General features: G+C 33.5%; 4 protein-coding genes across 5 annotated transcripts; 2 read left to right on the top strand and 2 right to left on the bottom strand.

Annotated features, from left to right (window-relative positions):
• Nucleotides 1-1,795: 1,795 nt before the first annotated feature.
• On the bottom strand, nt 1,796-9,745 carry LOC123714985 (ATP-dependent RNA helicase dbp2-like). 2 transcript variants are annotated; one of them, XM_045669717.1, is made up of 11 exons: nt 9,575-9,745; nt 8,788-9,475; nt 8,514-8,576; nt 7,732-7,879; nt 7,485-7,603; nt 5,909-6,145; nt 5,639-5,795; nt 3,753-3,892; nt 3,144-3,246; nt 2,724-2,831; nt 1,796-2,610 (listed from the first exon to the last, which is right to left on the bottom strand). In XM_045669717.1, coding segments are annotated over exons 1-11 (2,007 nt in total). In that variant the 5' UTR covers nt 9,577-9,745; the 3' UTR covers nt 1,796-2,368. The 2 variants fall into 2 exon arrangements, with proteins under 2 accessions (XP_045525673.1, XP_045525674.1); XM_045669718.1 differs by lacking the exon at nt 8,514-8,576.
• Nucleotides 9,746-10,206: 461 nt separating this feature from the next.
• LOC123715411 (tektin-B1-like) lies at nt 10,207-13,868 on the top strand. The gene is made up of 7 exons (XM_045670403.1): nt 10,207-10,471; nt 10,605-10,821; nt 11,029-11,243; nt 11,700-11,922; nt 12,280-12,417; nt 12,727-12,812; nt 13,389-13,868. The coding sequence occupies exons 1-7, from the start codon at nt 10,263-10,265 to the stop codon at nt 13,573-13,575; spliced, it is 1,275 nt and encodes a 424-aa protein (XP_045526359.1). The 5' UTR covers nt 10,207-10,262; the 3' UTR covers nt 13,576-13,868.
• Nucleotides 13,869-14,141: 273 nt separating this feature from the next.
• Nucleotides 14,142-20,276, bottom strand: LOC123715415 (serine palmitoyltransferase 1). The gene is made up of 6 exons (XM_045670409.1): nt 20,137-20,276; nt 19,607-20,058; nt 18,897-19,164; nt 17,759-17,918; nt 16,783-16,906; nt 14,142-15,728 (listed from the first exon to the last, which is right to left on the bottom strand). Exons 1-6 carry the CDS (start codon nt 20,161-20,163, stop codon nt 15,410-15,412), a joined length of 1,350 nt encoding a protein of 449 aa, XP_045526365.1. The 5' UTR covers nt 20,164-20,276; the 3' UTR covers nt 14,142-15,409.
• A 482-nt stretch (nt 20,277-20,758) lies between these two features.
• On the top strand, nt 20,759-23,277 carry LOC123714812 (putative inositol monophosphatase 3). Its single transcript, XM_045669358.1, has 3 exons — nt 20,759-21,563; nt 21,861-22,009; nt 22,281-23,277. Exons 1-3 carry the CDS (start codon nt 21,062-21,064, stop codon nt 22,641-22,643), a joined length of 1,014 nt encoding a protein of 337 aa, XP_045525314.1. The 5' UTR covers nt 20,759-21,061; the 3' UTR covers nt 22,644-23,277.
• The last annotated feature ends 26 nt before the right edge of the window (nt 23,278-23,303 follow it).

The raw sequence follows: 23,303 nt of genomic DNA on the forward strand, positions 1-23,303 counted from the left end.
TTGCTCCAGTATAAAGAGGTAACGCGACTGTATCTCTCGGCTGCCAGATTAGATATCAGATTATATAGATAATAGATATAGAATATTTCCAGATTCTGGGGCGGTCGTCAACATCCACGACTGTTTTAATGTAAAGTGGGATCCATGTGGTATCAAATTCTTTGAGTATAATTAGTATTATTACATAAGAAATTTACCCAAGTTCACATTTCAAGGATCGTCATGCTCGTTTAAATGTCTGCCTGTGGCGGCGTCCATGCGTCGGGTTGTCTCTCTCTCTAAAATATGGCGAGGGGGCCGACGGCTGGCCATACGTGTCGTGATACTCGTGAAGCGGTGCTACTTGTGGTGACTGGTCGTACTTGAATGCGTGTACGCGGTGATGTTAGTTATTTCGACTACGTATTTGCGTGTTGTTCCCACGAGAATGTAAGTGCATGCTCCTATTTCACCATGCCTCCTTCTGATAGAGGATCTTTAATAATCTCAGACAAATCTTTGTTTTTAATTTATTTTATTATTATTTATTTACTTCAGATGTCATGTGGAACATGGTGTGATGGTTGCAGCTCCTTACTAACGTTGTGTAATACAAAAAAAACTTGGCGATTAAAAAGAGTGGCGGAGAGTTTATTGCCAATCTTCTCTTCCGTTCTACGCCCTTGATTTGAGAACTGGCTGTAAAATTAAAAGCATTTAATGTATATTTATTTTTTATTGACGTTCATAAGTGTACATTGTGTTACCTATATGAATAAATGATTTTTGACTTTGAATGCAATCTCATGGGATCGAGGAATACAATCTTGTGAGATCTCGGGAATAAAACAAATTAAACTCGATGACTACTGCTAAGATGTGCTTATGCGCTTAAAGTAAGATAGAACATTCTTTAAAGAAAAATATTTATTAAAACTATTTTGTGTTCAAATTATATCACGAAATATTATTAGTTATTTTTATCTCGGCCTTTGCCGTGGTGAATAAACATTATATATATTTCCAGAGTAAATTCTTGACTTCAAAAATTGTTTCGAGAGTGCTGGCGATAATCGGCATCATGAGTCAGTTGCCATGTACCCAGCAGCTGATAATTCCCTCTCAGATTCAACATGGTTAAACTCCTATAAAAACACTATTCATCTTTTTTTATGAGTAACTTTTAAAATAGTTAATCTCGTAGAAATAAGTAAGAGTATTTTATTTTCTCGCAGTGTCTTCTTATTCCTCTTGAAAGGTCTTGTAGGTTTTTATAGCAACAGCACGTTAATTCCAACTCTGCAATCACTGAGAATGTTCCTTTTCTGTAGTCTTTTAATCTAGTATTGTCTTTGGTTAACATAGCTTTTACACAATGAAAGAAACCAATTTTTTAATTTTTCTGAAGAAAATAATTAAAATTATGTAAATAATTATAAGTTAATAATAATACAAATAGCTTTAATCGGGTTAAAAAATTGTTTTCTTTCAATCTTAATTTCTTTACCAGCAGTGGAGGTGTTTAAAAGGTTATACCCTTATATATGACGATATTATAGTTTGATCGTTATTTTTTTCTGTAAGATATATTGGCTAGAATAATAAGAAAATTTCGTCACCTGTACAATTGCACGAATTTTTCAAATATAAAAACCTGCGGCTGCATTAGGCTATTTAACGGTCGACATAAGCTCTCTAATCGAAACATAGCACGAGATCTATTGTGTATGTGTATTCTAGGGAATACTATTATATTTACTTATTGTAAATCTGTAAAGATTTAACTGCAGTAATTTAAAAATGAAATAAAACACTGTTACGGTATAATTAATATAATTGCACATTATCAATACTGAGTCAGCAGGAATGTCTATTACACGGTTAATGTGAGAATTCAAAATTGACATCTACAGTAGCTAATTAACCCTATGTTAAAAAAAAGTTAAATTCCTTCATAAACGAGTGCTAAATAAAACTACACTAGGCCCATATTCTACTATGAATCTAAAGAAACAATCGAGTTTTGAACGCTGTCACTAATGTGATACACAAGAAATAATATTCGCCAGCTTGGGTATTGCTATCTCTTCATAAAAGTCCAACTTACACATCTACGAAATGATCAATATTTTGGCATCAATACAGATCCCGTACATCACATGTATATTTAATAGAGACATTGTTATCATTTAAATCTTTTTACATTGCATTATATTATAGGCCGAGCCTAGAGTGGATAAGGGATAGATATTCCTTGAATTGGATCCATTTTGGAGAACACACCAGCTGGTACCTTTCTCCATATTCATAGTCAATTTATAAATGAAACCAATATGTCCTCACCGTTTGGGACTTCGTTTGGCAATTTTTTAAACATCTCTCTTCGTATCTATTGAGCCTGCTGCTGCCCATACATATTATAATAGCTACTCGGCTGGTATCCTTGCGTCTGATCGGGGAAGCCCTGCTGTCCCTGGTCGAAGCCCTGACCGAACCCTCCGCGACCGCGCCCCCTGCCACGCCCGCGGAATGACTCACGGCTCTGGTCACGTCCAAAACTCTGGCGCTGAAAACCGTCTTCCCTGTTGAAGCCGGATTGGCCATTCGAGTCGTTATTGTCCCATCTTGAGCCTGTAAAACAATATTATAAGAAAATAAATATATTATGGATAAATACATAATTCTTTATATCAGACAGCGAAGACTAGACCTTTTGCTGCATGAGAAACAGTTTTAGCCCGTACCTCTGGTCTCCGGTCTACCTCCCCTGCTCCCCCTGCCTCCGTCCCTTCCTCTGCCGCGACCGCGCCCAGAGTCACTATCACGGTCACGGTACCGACTGCCGCCACGACCTGTGAATATACCTTTTAAAACTATTTGTTTGGAGTTTGCTATCTAGGAGATCAAATACGATATAAGAAACTGACAAAATCTCTTAAGCCGATGACATAACTAAAATTAGTAAGTTACATGAGTACAAAATTAAAAATCTAAGCTGTATCAAGTATATTAAAAGTTTATTTATTTATTTCGTAATACAGTTAACATAAATTATATATAAAAACAATTATACTAAAGATATACCTAAAAATATATACGAAAAGGTTCAAACATTTACGAAAGGAGAAAATACAATTTTATTGTTATATTTTTAAAATACTTACTGAATCCCTTTCCTTTGAAACCTGTGCCGCACTGCGCCAGTTCCATCAATCTAGGGTTTACCACTTGATTTGCTTCTGACAACACTGACATTAGGTCCTTCGCCTGAAAGCGATATATATTAAGATTGTCAATATTTCGGAGTTACTTTACCTTATAATAAATACCTTTCCGCCTCCGTACCTAGTGAAAACGCAATTATATTTTTTTGATAAACCCACTTGTAAGTGATTGCTGAAGTAGGTTGTCTAAAGACAGTGTTTTGAAAACAAAACTAATCCAGGGTCATAGAGAAATGGGACATCATTCGTTTCTCAACGATTTTTACGTGACCCATGATAAAGCGAAAATGTAAAACATGTTATTTATTACATCTTAATATTGAGCTTTATTACACTACAATATAATTATTCATTCCTTTAATAAACGAATCTTTTGTAGTTATATGTTGTTTGTATTTATTATTTTTCAAGAGACTGCGACCTCCTTTTAAACCCCAACCCCAACGTACCCTGCTCGAGAAACGATGGTCTGAGGAACTCGCTTAATTGCTAATGTTTTCACAAACTAGACGGATGCAAAGCTTTTAAAAAAATCCGAATGTTACACACCTTGGCGGAATTATTAGGCGTGAAGAGCGTGTACGCTGTTCCGGTGTTGTGCGAGCGTCCCGTACGTCCGATTCTGTGCACGTAGTCCTCAGAATTGTTTGGATAGTCGTAGTTTATCACGAACTTCACATCCTCGACGTCTGACCGACCCAGCATTTATAAATTTATAGTAAATAAATAGGAAATCGTATTTGAAGCAAGAGTTTCAAATATAACAATTTAAAGAGAAATAACCAAGTATTATTGCCACGTGTTAAATAAGATTTACAATGAAGGTATGTTTTACCTACCTTAGTATCGGCTGTGGCTACAAAATAACACTCTAACACAAATTTTTATATAGTCTGTGGAGAAAGAGAACTGGGTGGGATTTGAAGACGCCGCAGTGCTAAATCACGACGTTTTTGCGGCGTCATTATAGTTTGATTATTGTCGAATCGTATTGATATATCATATGAAAATGTTAAAAGGATAATTTTTGAAAATAATTAATTCGCACGCCAAGCCGGTTCTCTTTCTAACTAAAAAAAGTTATCCAAGCTTAGGCTACCTTTTATCCTCGTCTATAAATAAAAACCGCGCAAAGATCATGCGTTCACAGAAAACTCGTCCTTCAAGCCAAACTAAAAATCAAAGCAAATAATTACCTCAGTTCTCGTGGAGTCGAAGACTGAGGATTGTATTGCCCAGCAGTGGCCGGAGTGTTGTCGGCCAAGAGCAACTAACGGTGTGCTGACTTTATTACTACTTTGTCAGGTGGCGTAGGGTTCAAATCTCGCATGACATTTAACAAAGCATATTGCTCGGCTGTTTTAATCGGAACCGTTCTTAAGAACCCTATTACACTATCCATTAAGAGGCAGCATGCTACTACAGTGTGCGCTGACAGATAAATTACGCTGTCAATAATCGAATTTCTATCAATCTAACTGAAGTCAGCAACACACCGTTAATTTAGCCATGTTCTCTGCACGCATGCGCCTCTGCAATGAAAATTGAGAATAATGCTGAGTCAGTCATGGAAATTTCTTGAGGCGCAATGAACTTTACGATAAAGCCCAACGCTCGCTTGATCCATTGCTTTATTTCAACCGTATTCCAGTATCCAGCATTAACTGAATGGTAAATACTGGAAGGTATGTTTTTGGCACCAATGAAAAAGCTTCAGCTTAATTTTTTCTGTGGACTAGAGTGCGGAAACAGATATGAAAATCAGACGATGTGCTGTCAAACTCTATTGCTTTCTGAAGCCGACAGATACTTTGTCAAGAATTATTTATACTCATCATAAAATAGAAGTGAAAGCAATAGAAAAGGTATCCACAGAAAAATAGTTTCATTTCCTTCATTGGCATCAAGCATATCACAGGGCTCCACATTGTGGCCTCTTTTATTTATAATGTATAGCAATGGACAACAATATCCCCGCTACGCTCCTGACACCTCTTTGACCTGAATAACACCCCGGTAGTACAGAGCGAGATGATTTATCGAAATTAGATGGCGTAATAAGGGTAAAAGACCTCGCATCTGTTCTCATAAGAATCTTTTGTTTGATGCCTCTCTTGTTTAACCTCGAAATACTGCAAACCTCTCATCCTACCTATCGTCGGCCCTCACACGTCTCACCTTTAAGGTTTACAGATATTCCAAAGTATGCTATATATTTATGGCGGGATTATTTCACCACCCTGTTATTTCAATTGTTGGTGGCACAAACATAAGATAATGACTTCTGGGCAAGTACATTTATACAATTCATTAACAAAAACATAAAGGGGTCTTCTTTGTTTGTAAGAGAGAAGAAATAATTTCACATCGAACTTGTTTCCTAACTCTTCAATTAAACTATGTAATTTCCAATGTCCCGGATTTGATTCACTCACCAAGTCCTCTAGCCGCTACATCGGTAGCGACTAATATCGCACCCGGGTTTTGCCTGAATTGTCCTAAAACGTAATCCCTGTCCTGTTGGTTTTTATCGCCGTGAATGGCGAGCGCGTGCCAACCCGCCCGGTTGATGGTTTTTGTTATGTCGTCAACCTACATTAGAAATCTTATGCCATACAAATATAAAATTGAAGACAAAAAAATGTATTTCCTCATGAGATACAGAGATAAGTGTTGTCCTTGTCAATCCCAAACTAAAACCTTACCTTTCTCTTTGTTTCTGCAAATATGATGGTTTTGGTCTCCTCTTCTGATGAAATCTCATTAAGTAGTGTAAGCAGTTTATCATTTTTCTCCCATTCCTCACAGACATCGACGATTTGTAGAATGTTGTGGTTAGCGGATAAAGAAAGTGAACCAATATTGATCTGTATGTAATCTACGAGGAATTCTTCAGCTAAGTTTTGAACCTCTTTAGGCCATGTTGCGGACCACATCAGAACCTGTTTGACACAAAAATAAGAAACACTAGTGTCAAATAATTATTGTGAAGACCATCTACAAATTAATTTCTCTTTCAACTGATGTGTTCAAACTCTTGCTTTGTGATGAAGAATTTCACAAAATCCAAAACTTGGCGACTCACAGGACTTCATACAAAATAATATTTCATTTGCATTGGCACATTTTTTTATATTATAGATAGATTTAAATACATTATTGGTTCTTAAATATAATGTTTTATTTAGGAATGCATCCGATACCGATCCTGATACTATATCGACGATATTCTAATTTGCCGATACAACGAAACTTTTAAATAATCTTGGTTGATCTAATTCGTTGCAAACGAGGCGCGGACTATCTATGCCTTTTTTTTAATGGAATCTCGCTGTTGGCCTTAACGGCCTCTACAGCTCAGCACGGGCTGATTTGGCAAGAGTAGCTCGGCCAGAATGGCGTTTCATCCCTCGGCTAGCGCAAGGGAGTCTCCTGTGAGACTTGAACCTCGGCTTGGGCCGTCGCGGGCTGGTCAATCGCCTGAAGGGCAAGACAGAAGCTCACTGGAGTGAGCGAAGTATTTTCGGGAGCGACGTTTTGTCGGGAAGGGGTAGTAATTGATGCTTTTACGCACCAGCGGATTGGGATGGTGTTTAGCCTTGCCGAATTGGCGTGTGGACGCCAACTTCATCCATTGGGCTATGGTAGGGAGCTCCAGGTCGTGGTGGAGATCGACGTTTCTCACATAGAAGTGCGCACCGGTCGCGATTCTCATGAATCGCGACTGAAGCACCTGTAGCCGGTGAATATAGGAGGGGCACAATGCGCAAAGACGTACGACGTATGTCATGCACGGTCGGATGCAGGCCTTGCACAAGGTCACCTTGTGTCTGAGGGAACTATCTATGCCCGGGTATTACCCGCGTTTTATTCAGTTTGTTGTCTCTCTCTCACCCGCTTTGTCACCGCTAGACCCTTTAGTTGGCTTATAACTGCCATCGCGCGTACTATTTTTTCGATATTAAATTAGATACAACAATACAATACAGAGTTCCAAAAATCTTATTAATGTTAATTTGAATTATTAACAGTTATTTATTTTATTTTAATTTGATTAATACTTTTATTTTTACTTATAGTTTATATTGTTTAATAAAAATTAAAAATTTAATTTATATCAATAACCGTTTATATCGGTATCGGCGATATTTAAGAGTATCGGCATCGGTATCTTATCGGCAAAAACGCGAATCAATGCATCCCTAGTTTTATTATCAAGTAAAAAAAATAATTTTATTGTTTTATTTTTTGTCACATTCCATAATTACAGTTTGTGCTTACCTGTCTGTCAGGCCGTATTTGCTCAATGATCTTTCTTATCTGAGGCTCAAAACCCATGTCCAACATCCTATCTGCTTCATCCAACACCAGATAGGTACAGCGATGTAGATTTGTTGTATCTGAAATAATAAATAACAACCATTAATATGAATAATGCTAATAAAAATGGTGAAATCATTTTAATTTTTATTTTAATAAATATTTTAATTTTAATAAAGTATAAGATATTTTTAATAACTTTACATACTTTTCTCCAAGAAATCAATAAGTCTTCCTGGTGTTGCAATGACAATCTCAACTCCCCGTTCCAACATTCTGCCCTGAGGCCCCTTTGGAGCTCCACCAAATATACAGGTATTGCGCACTTGAACATTTTGACCAAAATCTGTTGCCACCTGAAGAAAAAAAAATTATGGTAAAATAATAATATTTGTATTGTACTTTTAAACACTTATTTCAGTCACTGTTTTGTGTTATTACATTATGATTTAATTAGGAGATATCTTGGATAACATGGAACACACCAATAACTGATAATTAAAAATATAAATAAAAAAACTATGTAGAATTATCATGCAAAATTGATAATATTGAAATTAAATAATTTTAGTTAGTATGAACAGAACAAAGGGCTATTTACAAAACTAGTAAGAATTAATTATCATACTTTCGAAGTTTAATCTCTATTTAGAGATTGTATAATTGGTACTGCAATAATAAATCTAGGTCACACATGTTAAAGGTCAGGGGTTAGTTGCCAACTTAATAATAGAACCAATTATATTTACCTACTTAAATTTAAAGATGAAGTGGTTATGAATGTAATTAGTGAAAATGATGTAAACATTAATGAGAAATATATGAGTGGTAAATGGAAGCTACATCAAACTAAAATGATAACTACTGTGCAAAATAGGATATGTTCAGAAAACTTATATGTTCCATTTCAAAGTTTTAACATTCCTAACAGTTCTTGAACATAACCTGCCTGTGAGACTACCATCTACTAAAATATATAAATCAATTTACAACGTCCATGGGGCCTGGCATTCTGTCTCGGTCAACTGTGTCCCCATTCATGGATACCAAAGCCTTGGCGGCACAATGGAAAATAAATTATTTTAGTATATTTGTTGTTAAACATGCAGACTTTATTATTATCTTATTCATAAGGGACCAGAACAGTAAAGATTCATGTAAATCTGTAAGACTTAATTGACCCATTTATTTTATTGGCATGCCTTATTTTAGAAAAAAAATACAGTTAAAAAATCTTTAGACCAAATAAAGCATAACAAAATACCTGTTGAATTTGCTGCGCAAGCTCCCTAGTAGGAGCTAGGACTAGAACAATTGGTCCCTCATCCCTTAGTAATCTTGGCTGGTTAATAATGTGGACAATAGCTGGTAAAATGTATGCAAGAGTCTTTCCTGAACCCGTCTGTGCAATGCCAACCATGTCTCTTCCAGACAAAGCAATTGGCCAACCTTGAGCTTGAATTGGTGTAGGATGTGGAAAGCCTTGCTTTAGAATCTCTTTCATTGCATAATCAGGGAAGCCACCCTCTTCAAAATATACACTTGGTGGAGGAACATCACGACCTTTAACTGTAATCTGGTGCTGGCTTCTATAAGCTTCCACTTCCGCCATTGAGCGCATTTGAACATTGGGGTGAGGATTGTAGAAATTCTTTTGAAATGGAGTAAGCGTTATTGTATCCCAGCGAATTTTACGAAGCGCTCCACCTGGTTGTTCGTTCTTGAAATTGCTGCGGAAATCATCCCTGCCGTCTCGGCCACCTCGATCGCGTCCACCGAATCCTCGACTGCCTCCCCTACCACCATCTCGTCCCCCACGGCTGCCGCCGAATCTGTTTCCCCTGTCTTGAGACCGATCACTAGAACGACCTCCTCTAGACCCACCCCTGCCTCCACGACCGCCCCTGGGACCACCACGTCCACCGCCGCGCCCTCCGCGTCTATCGTCGTACCTTTGTTACCGAAAAAGTGATATAAAAATTAGCATTGCTTTAGAATACAATAAAAACGCCAACGCAACTCAAGGGAGACAAAATACAAAAAGTACTTACATTTTCGCTGAAAACTATTTGAAACTGATGAAAATCAAACCAATTTTTCACTAGACACTTAGTAATAAATATTATTGAGATTGGTATAGCCTTAATCACTAAAAAGTGATTTTTGCCGACAATTAGTTTAAGTCCATAAATCTAAAATGCCTCCGCCATATTTATTTTGTATGCCAGTTACTTAGTTTTGACTTCTGACAATCGCTCTAGAATTTATTTACACTGTCGCGTCTCTATGGTTTATGTATGTTTTCGAAAAATTTAAATTAATTTATTGTCGGTCGACGTACTGGGTATATATATATATATATATTTATTTATTTACGTAAACAATATTACTATAGAGTTAACAAGATATAAAGTTACATTAAAAAAAGATTAGTGCAAATATTACCTATTAAAAAACCTACACAATATTTTTGAAATTAATAATAAAATCCGCACTAAAATCCTTAACGTTATTTTTTTACCTAGGTACTTAATTTATGAAAAACGTGACGTCCGTCTTACTTCGAACGATGTGTATCAATAAAACTTCCATTGTTTGTTCAATATCTTTGTCTGATCCACACAGTTTGGTTTAGATGGTTCCAAGGTGCTTCACTAAACTAAATAGTTTTAAATTGCTTAACTTTTGTAATTCTGTTTAGAAATAATATAACTTTTGAATACCCATTATAAATCGATTATGGATGCCTCAATACCTGTATACGAGAAGCCTCATTCTCGCCTTAGTGTCCTAGATTGGACTCGAAATGTACAAAGGCTGCAAAACGACGCGAGATTACGTCGCTTTGAATCTTATGAGCTACGTCAGAGGGCAAATCAACTTCGAAATGAGACTTCGGTGACTACTAGATGGGACAATTATGTTAATAACGAACTGTTAAGAGATAGGTAGGTAATAACTCTAATCTCAAAGAACGAAATAAAAACTTAAAGTACTATAAACCTTCGGATATTTTGCAAAAATAAAATCTAAGTAAGAATTGAATTAAAATAAAAAAGTGGTTTTAATTCATACTTTTAGAACATTCGAAGTAGAGTCATGGCGAGAAAATCAAAGATTCACTCGGGAGCAGGTAAGAGATGAGAGTAGAGCGCTACAAGAAGAGAAGAACGCGACTGAACTTCAACTGGAATCACTCCAAGTACCACTTATGGTGAGTTCTCAGTGTCTCACTAATCGAGACCAGAGACTTCCACCTGAGTTGACCAGGGATACATTGGGAGAGGAGTTGAATAAGGTAATATCGGCATCTTTTGTCCCAATCTGATAATTATATAGTAGCCAATTGCCCGCCTAGCACCCGTAACAACAACCTTATAATAAAATGTAATTTAAAGTTTACGATGTTATTTATATTAAATAAAAGTAACATGTTGTGTTACACCTTACTTTAGTGGTTTATTAAAAGGTATAGGTACGGTATAAGCTAAGTCACAAATTTCAGGAATTACACATACTGGAAAACAGCAAACGCGTCCTAACAGACGTATGCCATATGGGCTGGGAGAAATTAAAAGAATTAACTAATGTCTTCTGTCGGTTAGAGCGAGAGATACAGAACAAGGATGACGCATTGGGCATAGATCGCCACGTGAAAGAGCTGGACAGATACAGTTCTGATATTTCTTTTAAGATCGACCCTACAAGGGTACCACCTGAGTGAGTATAATGGATATGCTGAAAACACAATGTATATGACACAAAACATAATATGCGAAATCCCAGAATCGCCCCGTAAACCCACCAAAGATATTTCTGGGTATTCATTGGTATTCTTTATAGGCAAGCAGGATCTTTCTGTTATCGACATACGTTGTAGATCGCTATTTGATGATAGATGATGTAGATAAATCGTTAAAAATCGAAGTTTAATCGCATGACCTTAGGGAAACATGTTTTAACTGGTTCTCAGTATGAAGAAAGCTATAAAAAACGCTTTCAAGTACTCTTCAACTCTCGATTGTTTTCATTCTACTAAATTATTGAAGTAAAGGCAGATGAAATAAAGCCATTTCCAAGCTCCAGGCAGAACTGACTCAAATCTACTCACATCATGACATTTCAAAATAGTTCAGGTAGCATATTAAATAAGGTTATTACGATCTCCAATTTCAGATCCATAACAGAAGAAAGCTACGTTCACTGCATAGAGAATACTATAAAAATCGCTGAGCAGCTGATGAGAGAATCTAAATCATTACGAGAGACTATGTTTAGAAGTCGTGAACAGGTCAAAAACCAGTTGTATGCGCAATGTCAGGCAGTGGAGATGGTGATGAGGAGAAGGGTGTTTGATATACAGAGGGCCAGAAATGAAATGGAGTGGCAGAAACTGAAGGTAAATCTCGTTTCCAACATATTTATGAAAAAAAACCTGAATTGACTCGAGACCTAAATTGTTGAATAGTTATAATTTTTATATCAAATTTATTTTTTAATTGATTATCAAGTTAGTTAAGACGGATTGTATATAAGTTGTATTGTGTATAGTTTTTCAAGAGCTGTTACGGTTCATTAAAAATGTAGTTATGTGGTTTTCATAACCACAATCTATTTAGCAAGGAAAACAATATGTTTGTAATTGCATAGAACATTGTAAGGAATGAAATATAATCTTATATATTTTGTACTGTAAATATGAAAGAAATAATCAAAATCTTTGCACCTATGGAATGAAAATTACTGTTATTTTTAGTTAGAGCAAAATCTCGCCAAGGTAGAGCGAGAAATAGAATCTCTACGAGCGGCCGTTGCTGACAAAATAAATCCAACTAAGTTGGTGGAAACCCGTCTGGTAACCAGAACACGACGACCTGTTTTGGAGAGAGTGCAGGTATCAGTTCTTATTAGTCATTGCAATACATTTATTACGGTAGCAACTATGGGTTTTGAAGGAAAATACATTTGCTTTTTCAATACTGGATGATCTATCTAACTAGGCATGTATTTAACCTACTACATTATTTTTTAAACATTTTTTTATTTTAAAGGTTTTTTTACAAATCTACTAAAATTTATATTTTTTTTATATTCTCTAAATTATAACTACAAGTAGACATTGTTAAAAATTACTTAGTTTAGAATAAATATCATAGTTATAATTTGGCCTATTACACCCATGCATGCGTATACTTGCTACTAGGATAAGCCAACACGTGGTCTGATAGAAGAGTACGAGAGAGTTCATACAAGCACCAGTACGTTGGAGAAGAAACTAGAAGATGCACTGTGAGTACATGCCACCATTACATTTTGAATCTTAATAAGTATAATAAGCATATCCTTGTATTCGGATGATAAAATATTTACAATATGAATTATTATTCTACTGATATTGTATTTAGCACCGTCTCAACCGCTTGGCAAATTGCAAAGGCCACTCTTATTTAGCTTTCATTGCGCGCGACGCGCCGCCGTGAATTTCCCATCATGTTTCTGATTATGTCATACCGTGGCTTATGTGGTCTTCCACTACTTAAGTTTCTCTTTCTTCAACTAATTTTAATAAATAGTCAGTAAAATAGGCTTAAAGGTTTCGCAATGGACGTATAAGATATGTAGGGATTTACTATTTTGATTGTACTTTTAAACCGAAAGTGAATATAATTTTCTTACGTTCCTTAAATGCATCAAGTGACCTCTATGCGACCATTTTTTATTATTATTATGATTTCTCTCGTGTCTTTTAAATACATAAAATTTTATACTATCATCTTATAACGTTCGTAATTAGACCCAATCATGGGAAACCACTTCGTCGTTTAGTAGATTCATACTCTTATGAGATATCTATAATCATTACAGTTCCACATACCATGGCATGCATATCCACTACCTAAGGGTAACCAAAGATCTGCAGTACAAGAACCAGGCTCTAGAGACTGACAGGCGGCTGGTGGAGATTCGGAAACCACTCCATCGATCTGATGATACCGAGTTTCAAAGGAATATTGGTTATTGCCATATGAGTGATGAATTGGTAACAGACTAGCAAGAGTCTATATTTACACTATTATCACTAACGGCCACTCAGGTCGTCCATTATCTCTAATTTACAAAATAGATTATTTATGAAAAACGAGTCGAGACGTGGAGTGATTTCGACATTTCATAGTAAAATCAAGTAACATTGCCCTGAGTTTACATTTTATATGCCTGCATATGTTCGATACCTCTAGATATATAATTACGCACAACGGACCTATTGAGAGTATAAGTGCGGAAACTGAGTCCACAAACCATAATACTAGTCTGGACTAGAAGATTTTTAATTCAGTGGTGACTCCGAACCATAAAATTTTTGATTAAATAGTAAAACGATTTCTACTATTTCTAAGAATTAATTGCTTTTTTGTATGTGTATTGTATTATTTGATGCAACTTAATGTGTCTATTATATAAGAATACTAAGAATAAGTTTAGGATCCAGCAGCTCGATCTTGCTCAGTCGAGAGGAAGTGTACATTGATACTAAGACGTTGCTTGATATTCAATTATCTCTTATAGTTAACAAATAATAAACAAAAGCACAGCGTAAATTACCAATGTATTAATAGATTTTTTGATGTTTTCGAGTAAGGCTTAAACGTATTGAAATGTTACCACCTTACGTAACTGATGAGCATGGCTGATTGGAGCATAAATAAAACAAGTTAGTATCAAAAGAATAATATTCTATATTTAATCTAGACAAATGAACCTAGAAATACATAGACGCGAGGATAGTTCGTTATTTGTGCACATTAAATATATTAATACATAAGGCATATTTATTTAATCCTATTTTTCATATAAACAATTTCACAAAAACATTTTCAAATATAACAAAATTAATATAAAAATACTTAATCTTATATAAAAACATTAAATAAATGTGTGACACAATAATAATATAAATGCAAAATACACAAATGTCAATGGTATGTACCGATGATGATTTTCCGAATAAATTTTAAGGTTATACCTATTCATAGATAATATATTAAAACCTATAGTTATCGAATCATTTGTTTATTTGTTCATAATCTTTAATAACGTTTCATAGTGTATAAAGACAATCTATCTACAGATTAGATTGACACTTACGCCAAAGGCTTTATAAAATTTAGTTATCTGTAGACCATGAGTTTGACAAAGTGTGACTTTAACACATTAATGATCATTTGCCCTCATGATTGTCTGCTTAAATAAATTATTATTATTAATTAGTTATAATTTCTGTAAAATCTTTTAGTGTTATATATTTCCTAACACCGTACATATTTTCCACGGACATTGTGACTGCTTCCAGTTTGACGCTAACGCATTTTCCTTTGTCAAAATCACGGAAACATTTTAAGTGTCAAAATAAATAAAATATATTCATCATAGTTTTTAGTGGAATTATTTAAATAATACGCGAATTTATTACATAACATATATCGACGTTTTTTTGTAAGTTCCAGCAATCGTGGCCAGTGAGAGACTAATGTGGATAACACATTGATATTAGATTTAGGTCTTTTGAAGTGTTGCCATAATAACGTTGATAATTGCCACAAATTCTAACCATATTTTACATTTTTTACTTAACCGCTAGCATGAATCTTTAATTTATTTTCTCTTATAAGCTAATCTTCATTCTTACCTATATTTTTTAACCTTTTTGAATATATTTGTAAATAAACTTTATTATGTTTTATGTACTTTATTTTGGTTATTAATAACAGGTGTAAGTTGACCAATAAATAAAATAACAATTTCTCGTTTATACTCAGAAGTGTATAGTATTTAGGGAAGAATTAAGAGTCGTAGTTTGAATTATGTATCTGATACACAGGTCTTACCTAATTCATTAGTTTTTCTCCGGCTTTGGGCCCAACCTTTTCATATGCCTCATCGAGTAAGGAGCAAATTAAGGCAATATTTTTCTCATTTAACTTCCTGCTCGAGGCCAATCGAATAGATGGCTCTGGACAACTGACTTCCACGTCACGCAGATACGCTGACACTGTAAACGCTATTCCTCTGTTAAGGCAGTAATTCGTTATGTTTCGGAGATAGCCCGTCTTCAACGTATCTGGTAAATTGTCTTTGAGATAAATATGTTTTATTGGCGACACGTCCAAACCCCGGAATGTGTAGTGTTTAAGGTTTTTCAAAGCCCTGAAAGCAAAATGTAAGTTTAATCGTGAAAGTTATTTTCAATTACAGTCAGTGTAGCTCTATATAGCGGTGCTTAGGGGGCTGTGGCAAACCAACCATGCGTGTCATTAAAAGCTTATTATAGAGACGTTTTAGAGATATAGAGAGAAAGAGGAAGAGAGGCAGGGAGAGAGGGAGACAGGCAGAGAGAGAGGGAGTTAGAGAGGGAGAGATATAGAGGGATCGAGAGAAGAGTATTTGAAATATATGTATCGCATCACACATAGGATACATAAATATTTAATGTACCACATAAATTTCTTTTAAATTCAAAATGCAAACCTTTTCGGTTATTAAAACAGTCACAGCCTAATTTATATTTTAAATTTAAATATGTTAATTTCTGGGAGGACGACGTAAGGATAGCCAGGGTGAAATCATATTGAATATTGAGGGACAAATCAATATGGTGACATTGGGAGTTAGTCTTTGTCGAGACGAAGCTTGCTTAATATAGGACTACGGGATGGACATCTTCAAAAATAGAAAAAAAACATCAGTGACGTTTTACAAAAAATAAGTAAACCTAAATGGAACTGGACTGGACATATAATCAGTACTAACAAAGAAAAATGGACCAAGGATGTAATACCCATAAGTAATGTGCTACCCAAGGAACGGCAAAATAAAACGAGGAGGTTAAATTAAAAGATCGGAGGATTTGGTGATGGTCAACCAAAAGGATGATGACGTGGAAACAATTGTGGGAGCCTATGTCGACAGACAACCTGACCAAAGTGGTTCCTAATAAATTTATTATTTTGCTACGTGTCCTATATATATGATAACTACTATTTTATAAGAATAGCATGTAATGTACAAAAGTCAGAGAATAAAGGGCTTTATTATTATTTGTCGAGACAAGATGATTAGTCGCTAAGAGTGTAAAAAAACTCTAGAAATTTGATAAACATAATATTAAGTTAATTTGTGATAATTGCATGCAAATGTATATTTCTCGGCTACGCTGACGTAAACAATCAATTAAAATTACTTATATTAAGGAAAACCTCACCTATTAAGTTTCCTTGAGTTATCAACAAGTTCAGACATAATGCTGGGCTGCTTTTCCATAATGTCGAGGGAAGATATTGCCGCTTGCGTCAGCATTGGAGGGAGTGACGCACTGAAGCAGTATCCTATAAGTTTAAGCTTTTACTAAATGAAATCTCTTTTATTTTCATATATATAAATTATGTAACTATTTTTATGTGGCTATCACTATTTAATCACTTTCCTTGAAGTTATAGATCACTGCCGTGCAATCCTTTAAAGGGAAATGTTTTTAAATTGCGAGGATTTGTATAATTAATCAATCTGTATGTATCAGTTTCTTTGCAAACAAATGATTAATGGTGAAGTTTTATTAGGAAAAGCATATAGGAATTTCCTGTATCGTTAGACAAAAATAATTTTACAAAACATACTAGCTGACCCGGCGAACTTCGTACCGCTTAACAATTAATGAATTTCGTACAGATTAGCTGAATTTAATTTATGATTTGATGAAAGTAAAAACAATGAATACAAAGTAAATATTAAGCTCACTATCACGGAATTGCAAAACTCCACTTTGAATTGTCCGTTGATTTGTAATATATACTTTCCTTACACTAAATAAATTTATGGACGCAGGCAAATATTTGTCAATCGTTTTTTTATTGCTGACATTATTCTACATTTTTGAAATCTCAAATACGCCATTATCCGAATATAGTGGAAATATCTTGTCGATTCGAAACCATTATTCAAATAAGTTGTTTAATTTGAGGGAAGAGTTTACCGTATTGACGGATTGAACATAAATGACAGTTGACCCATTAACATTTTACATTGTTTTTTTTTTACTTTTATTTTTCGACAATTTTTCTAATATAATTATGGACGGAGACAAATACAACAAATCAGAAACCATGACAAAAGTCAACTTCAAATTATTACTACAATCAATAATCATAATAGCGATGTTTCCTACAAAAAGTTATACACACCTAAACCAGATAACCTCTGATGTTCAACAATGAAATGGGTTCCTGCGCAGAAACCACCAATTGTTGCAAATGAATGTTCGAGAGAGCCAATTATGAGGTCGATCTCATCTCGAGGCACATTTAAATACTCTGTCAGCCCACGACCGTGTTTACCTAGAACCTGTAAATTCAGAGTTAATGAGGAATCTGCTATTGCTTAAAGGGGCAGATACATTTCGGTGCTAGTAACATTAAACATGATCTGTTGATAATAATAATACCAGTCTAACGGAAATAGCTTGAAGACTAGATTGCCACTGGGTACTTATTAGGTTTTCAAAGCATTTCTTAAAGTTTAAATCTCAAGAAATATTAAATGTTTCGTGCAATTAACCATGGAACTTAATAAGATAATTATTACTGGAGGGACTAATAAAAATTACGTTTTTAACTATAATCATGCTAGCTTAGGATATCTGGGACAAATAATGTAACATGCAATATTATTTTTCATTAAAACCGCCATATATATATAGCCATTACATCATATACATTACCATATAGATTTATTTAAATGTTCAACCATTAACAAAAGACAATATTATGAAAAAGATACTAAAATTTTTTCATTTGATTTCACCTCATAAGAACAAAGAAAAATTAGGCCAGTTGTAATTATATTAGCAGACAGTAGTAAATGTGTTAATTTAATAATCACTTTGTTTGGTTTTATTTTATCTAGTGTATACTGGCTTTCTTTTGGAAATTGATTTAAATCAAATATTATTACATCATTTGCATATATATTAAAATGTATATTTCAAATCACCTACTGAGATTCAGAAAGCGTATGACCTTGCTTATAAAAGAATTAAAATGAATATGTAGAAGATACCTGCAAGTTTTCCAATGAATTTCAAAATAATTTTTAATACATATTTCAGGAATAAGTTTTCATAGCACAATTTTAATTGAATATCTACACTTCAGTTATTAACATAATGATGAATATCTTATAGATAATGTCATTATAGGATACATATGGGATAATATTATAGATATTACTACCCATGCCATACAATCCTTTACCATTGAGACCATGATTCAATTCACTTTTCAGTTCAGTCATAATTACTAAAATGTGGTAGTAACAACTTACCCCAATGGTTAAGCTTTCATCCAATATTATCCTTAACTTAAATCTTCTAGCAAGTTCAACCAGCCGCCTTAGTGGGCACATCTCTCCTGTGTTAAAGTAAATCCCTTCAGCAACAAGAAATGCTCGCCTTTTTGGATTCAATTGTTTCTTGTCAGCTGCCTCTTGTAAAAGTCTTTCTAGGTCATCCATGTTGTTGTGCTTAAAATATTTGACAGTACTACGGGCAGCTTCAAAACCTTGCTGAATAGCAAACCACACTTTTTCATCTCTGTAAATGAAATGGTTGTTAAACTAAACTTAAAGCAAACATTTGCCTATAACTAGACATAATAATTGTTGTTCTTTAATACAAAACCTAGATTTCTGTATTACTTCTTTAGTACTTCCTATATTCTCTGTATATAATTTTGCATTTACAGCATTATTGATAGTTTTAAAAAAAATACATATTTACAATATTAGCAACTATCATTAAGCATAGTATAGCATTATATTTATAACAGATATGAATTATGCAAAATCTATTTTTCCTGAATAGTTATCCTGTTGTTCATGCCTTGTGTGTTGAAAATGCAATAATACATTACATAGCTGTTTTTCATCCTTCAATTTTAATACCCAATTAATAAAAATAGCTTTAATAATTTATCTTATTAGATTAAAAAAAATTTTTTTACTTATGTTTTAATTATTTATAAATAATTACTTACGCAAAAATGATATCACCCTTCTTAGCATAAGCTGGAATAGCACTTGCAATAGTTGAAAATCCATATGAGTACACACAAGTCTCTTCTACTTGTAAAAACTTTGCCAGTCTTTCTTCAAGGTCTAAATGCACATCTATTGTACCATAAAATCCTCTCGGGCCACAGGATCCAACTCCATATTTATGCAATGAGTTAATAGCACTATCCATGATAGACTGCTCCTTATCCAGGCACAGGAAACTGGTAGCACCAACATTAAGCACATTTTCATCAATTTTACCCATCATAGGAGGTTCATCCACAGAAATGTCACAATCTATTAAAGGCAAAGGTTTCCATTGAAACAATTTCTCTTGAGTCAAAATTACTTCAGGTTTTTTTATTTTTTTTCGCCATAAGAATATAGATCCGATAACAATCTGGACAGCGATAGCTAACGTCCACCAACTCGCCTAGAAAGTAACATATTTAAAAAAAATATACTTTATTTAGTTAATAAACGTATTTTCTAGTATGAAAATTTCACTTACCGTCTCATACATATCCATAATAATCATTTTGCGTTAACTATCGATATTCTCTTTACTATTTTACGTTTAAGAATGCTTATTATTAAATTGATATGATTAAGTTTACTTGTATTACACCGATCTCAGCCGTACGATACGAATATAATTCGAGAAGTAATTTTTGAAATGTTTCAATGTCAAATTACAAATTTCTATTAGTTAAGACGTTGACAATTGACAATGATGTTTCAGTTATAAATGCAGACATGGTACAATCTTTAAATAAGGACTCCCTTAGTAAATTATATATAATTAGGCAAATTTAACTTAATTAATGAACATATATATTTATTTATTTTGGATAATATTTCATGACCGATTTCCTTTGTATCGGTTATAAAGAACCTTGTTGTTACATATTGAGTGGTGACAATTTTTCATTTAAGTGTGATTAATGTTTAAGAAGTATAGATAATTATTAGAGTTTTCTTCAGCGTCCCCAATTCGTCGTTATATCCAACAATTATTAAAATATTAGGTGAGTGTGATTTATAATATACACACTCTTACCCTTAATAAAAACTGTATATTTATGATCTACTACAATATAAGTTTTAAAATGTTTGCAATATTTTTATTAAAAAAGTAATTTGTAAGATTGCTGAAACAATAACTTGTATTTACAAACTGTACTTATTATGTGTTGTCATGATCGTCTTCGGCTAACAGTCAAATACTCACAAATAGAAGATTTGGCAATTGGCATTAATCGAGATCGACACCAAGTTAAACACAAAACGTGAAGTGTCTTATCAAAATAGAAATTGACCGTATTTATTTTAAACCGTAATAATATGAATTAAACTTATATCAATTATCAGTTTTTTCATATTCTGTTTATAAGGATAACAAACCTATAAACTTTATTTTTAAATATATAATTAAAATGAATTTTGGAGGTACATTAAGAGTAAACAAATTCGCATGTTTTACATTAGTGTTCGTGTTATTTTTGATAATTTATTGGCGATCTGGTGGAAATGGTTACCCAACCGATGTGAGTGATCTTGTGAGTATAAAGTCACTATTAAATGCTGCAATACAAGCTGCCGAACGTGGTGGTGTGAAAGTGATAGAAGGCAAACATAAAGGACTGAAAGTGCATAGCAAAGGAAAAACGAAAGAAGGTGCAAACGATCCTGTTACAGATGCAGACTACGCATCACATTGTGCCATGTATTATACTATTAAAAATGCATTTCCTAAATTAGCTATTGTGTCTGAGGAGCATTCTGATGGAAATTCAGAATGCCAAAATCAAGATCCAATAGATTTGGAATCAACACCACAAGGGCAGAGAATCCTTAACTCTATTAATGATGAACATGTTCTTGCTAAAGATGTGACAGTTTGGATTGATCCTTTGGATGCAACACAAGAATATACAGGTGAAACTTCTTTCCAAATTGTTTATTTTCTAAAATTGTTAAAATTTAAATTAGGGTTGTGATTAACTATGAATTGAATTGAATTTTAGTAACAATGATTTGTTTTGTTTCTGGGTGGCAGTAGTAAAGTGTTATAGTTGCCAGTAGAATGTGGCAAATCTATATCAATGTTCTTCCTCTTTTAGAAATATAGGTTATTATTATAACATAATATTAGTTAAATATTTTTTCTAAAGATACATTATCAGAGAAAGATGCAAAATCATGTTTATGTTAATTGATTTGTGATTGTTTCAGAGGGTTTATATTCCTATGTTACAACTATGGTCTGTGTTGCCATCAATGGTGTACCAATTGTTGGGGTGATCCATTATCCTTTCCCACCAACCACTTATTGGGGCTGGCTTATGAAAAGGACCTCTAGTAATATACCAAAGATTTTATATGTAAGTTATCTATTTACAATTTTTATTCTTTATTTTAACTTCAAGAGCTAAATTAATAAAAAAATAAATCAGCTTAAGTAATTAAAAGTATAATATTGATCTTAGGAATTAATATGATATTTAGTAATTGAATAGCATTACTTGAGGCTGATGTAGTCTGACCCACTAGACTAGAACCTGTGAATAATGTTAAACTTTGTTGGTCAATGAATCTGACAAAATAAACTGACTTGGCAACTTAATTAAATTGATGAAATTATTTCAATTACAGAAAGAGGATAATAAAAACCATCCAAAAGTTATAGTTTCCCGGTCACATCCAGGAAAAGTTGCAGAAATAGCCAAAAATGCATTTGGAAAGGAAACCGTTATTACAAAATCAGCAGGAGCTGGAAATAAATTTATTAGTATTATGAATGGCACAAATGATGTCTATTTACATGAAACTGCAATCAAAAAATGGGATTTATGTGCTGGTCATGCAATTCTAAAGACCAATAATGGAACTATGACCACAACTAAAGGCGAGACCATTGACTATTCAAGTGGTAGTAATGTTGTAGTCTCGGATGGTATATTAGCTACTTTGTATGATCATCAATTTTATTTAAATAAACTTAAAAAAAATATTTAATTAAGAATGATTTATTAATTAAGCCATGACTTGTGTTGTTTATTTTCATTATTAACACTCAACATTAAGAAAGCTAAATATTGTAACAGTAGTCATTAAAATTTAAACAATAATTTTTATATAAGTGATCTTAAGGCATGTTTTAAATATTTATTACAATTATGTTTGTACAAGTTAACAATGCAAGGTGCAATTATTAACGCAATAATAGTCTTTTATAAAATAAGTTTGTATTTTACATAGGTGTTGTAAGAGTAAAAAGATCTCAGGAAAAATATTTGGTGATTTTTCAATTTATGATTATGGGGTATTTAAATGTTTATTAGTGTTGCAAATTAAATTTTGATGACAATGTTTTGAAAATAACCAGATTTTGTGCTATTTTATTATTTATTTTGAAAGTATATTTTAGGTGATGGTTTTTTGAGTTAAGTTAACATTGTAAATAATTAAAAATCAATAAAAAACTGTAAATTATAATAAAGTGAATTAAGACTTATTAATTATGATATTAGAATATGGACACAAAATGTTGCATCATTAGAATTTGTGAGACTGGATTTTTCTCTTCATTGTAATCATAATAATATAGATAAAAAAAATATTTGATATTGAGATGATATAATAAATTATAAAAAATTCTACCTTATTATTTATCTT

The sequence above is a fragment of the Pieris brassicae genome, chromosome 10, assembly GCF_905147105.1.
Source record: "Pieris brassicae chromosome 10, ilPieBrab1.1, whole genome shotgun sequence".
NCBI lineage: Eukaryota > Metazoa > Arthropoda > Insecta > Lepidoptera > Pieridae > Pieris > Pieris brassicae.

Coding starts and splice junctions, on each gene's coding strand:
- LOC123714985 (XM_045669717.1), bottom strand. Junction 8,577..8,787: donor TTGCGCAGCAAATTCAACAG/GTATTTTGTTAT, acceptor TGTGCCGCCAAG/GCTTTGGTATCCATGAATGG. Junction 7,880..8,513: donor TGCCAGGCCCCATGGACGTT/GTAAATTGATTT, acceptor TTTTTTCTTCAG/GTGGCAACAGATTTTGGTCA.
- LOC123715411 (XM_045670403.1), top strand. CDS start 10,263: ATGGATGCCTCAATACCTGTATACGAGAAGCCTCATTCTCGCCTTAGT. Junction 10,472..10,604: donor AACGAACTGTTAAGAGATAG/GTAGGTAATAAC, acceptor TCATACTTTTAG/AACATTCGAAGTAGAGTCAT. Junction 12,418..12,726: donor CTGTTTTGGAGAGAGTGCAG/GTATCAGTTCTT, acceptor ACTTGCTACTAG/GATAAGCCAACACGTGGTCT.
- LOC123715415 (XM_045670409.1), bottom strand. CDS start 20,163: ATGATTATTATGGATATGTATGAGACG. Junction 17,919..18,896: donor ATGAAAGCTTAACCATTGGG/GTAAGTTGTTAC, acceptor CTGAATTTACAG/GTTCTAGGTAAACACGGTCG. Junction 15,729..16,782: donor AACTCAAGGAAACTTAATAG/GTGAGGTTTTCC, acceptor TTTTGCTTTCAG/GGCTTTGAAAAACCTTAAAC.
- LOC123714812 (XM_045669358.1), top strand. CDS start 21,062: ATGAATTTTGGAGGTACATTAAGAGTAAACAAATTCGCATGTTTTACA. Junction 21,564..21,860: donor TGCAACACAAGAATATACAG/GTGAAACTTCTT, acceptor TGATTGTTTCAG/AGGGTTTATATTCCTATGTT. Junction 22,010..22,280: donor ATATACCAAAGATTTTATAT/GTAAGTTATCTA, acceptor TTTCAATTACAG/AAAGAGGATAATAAAAACCA.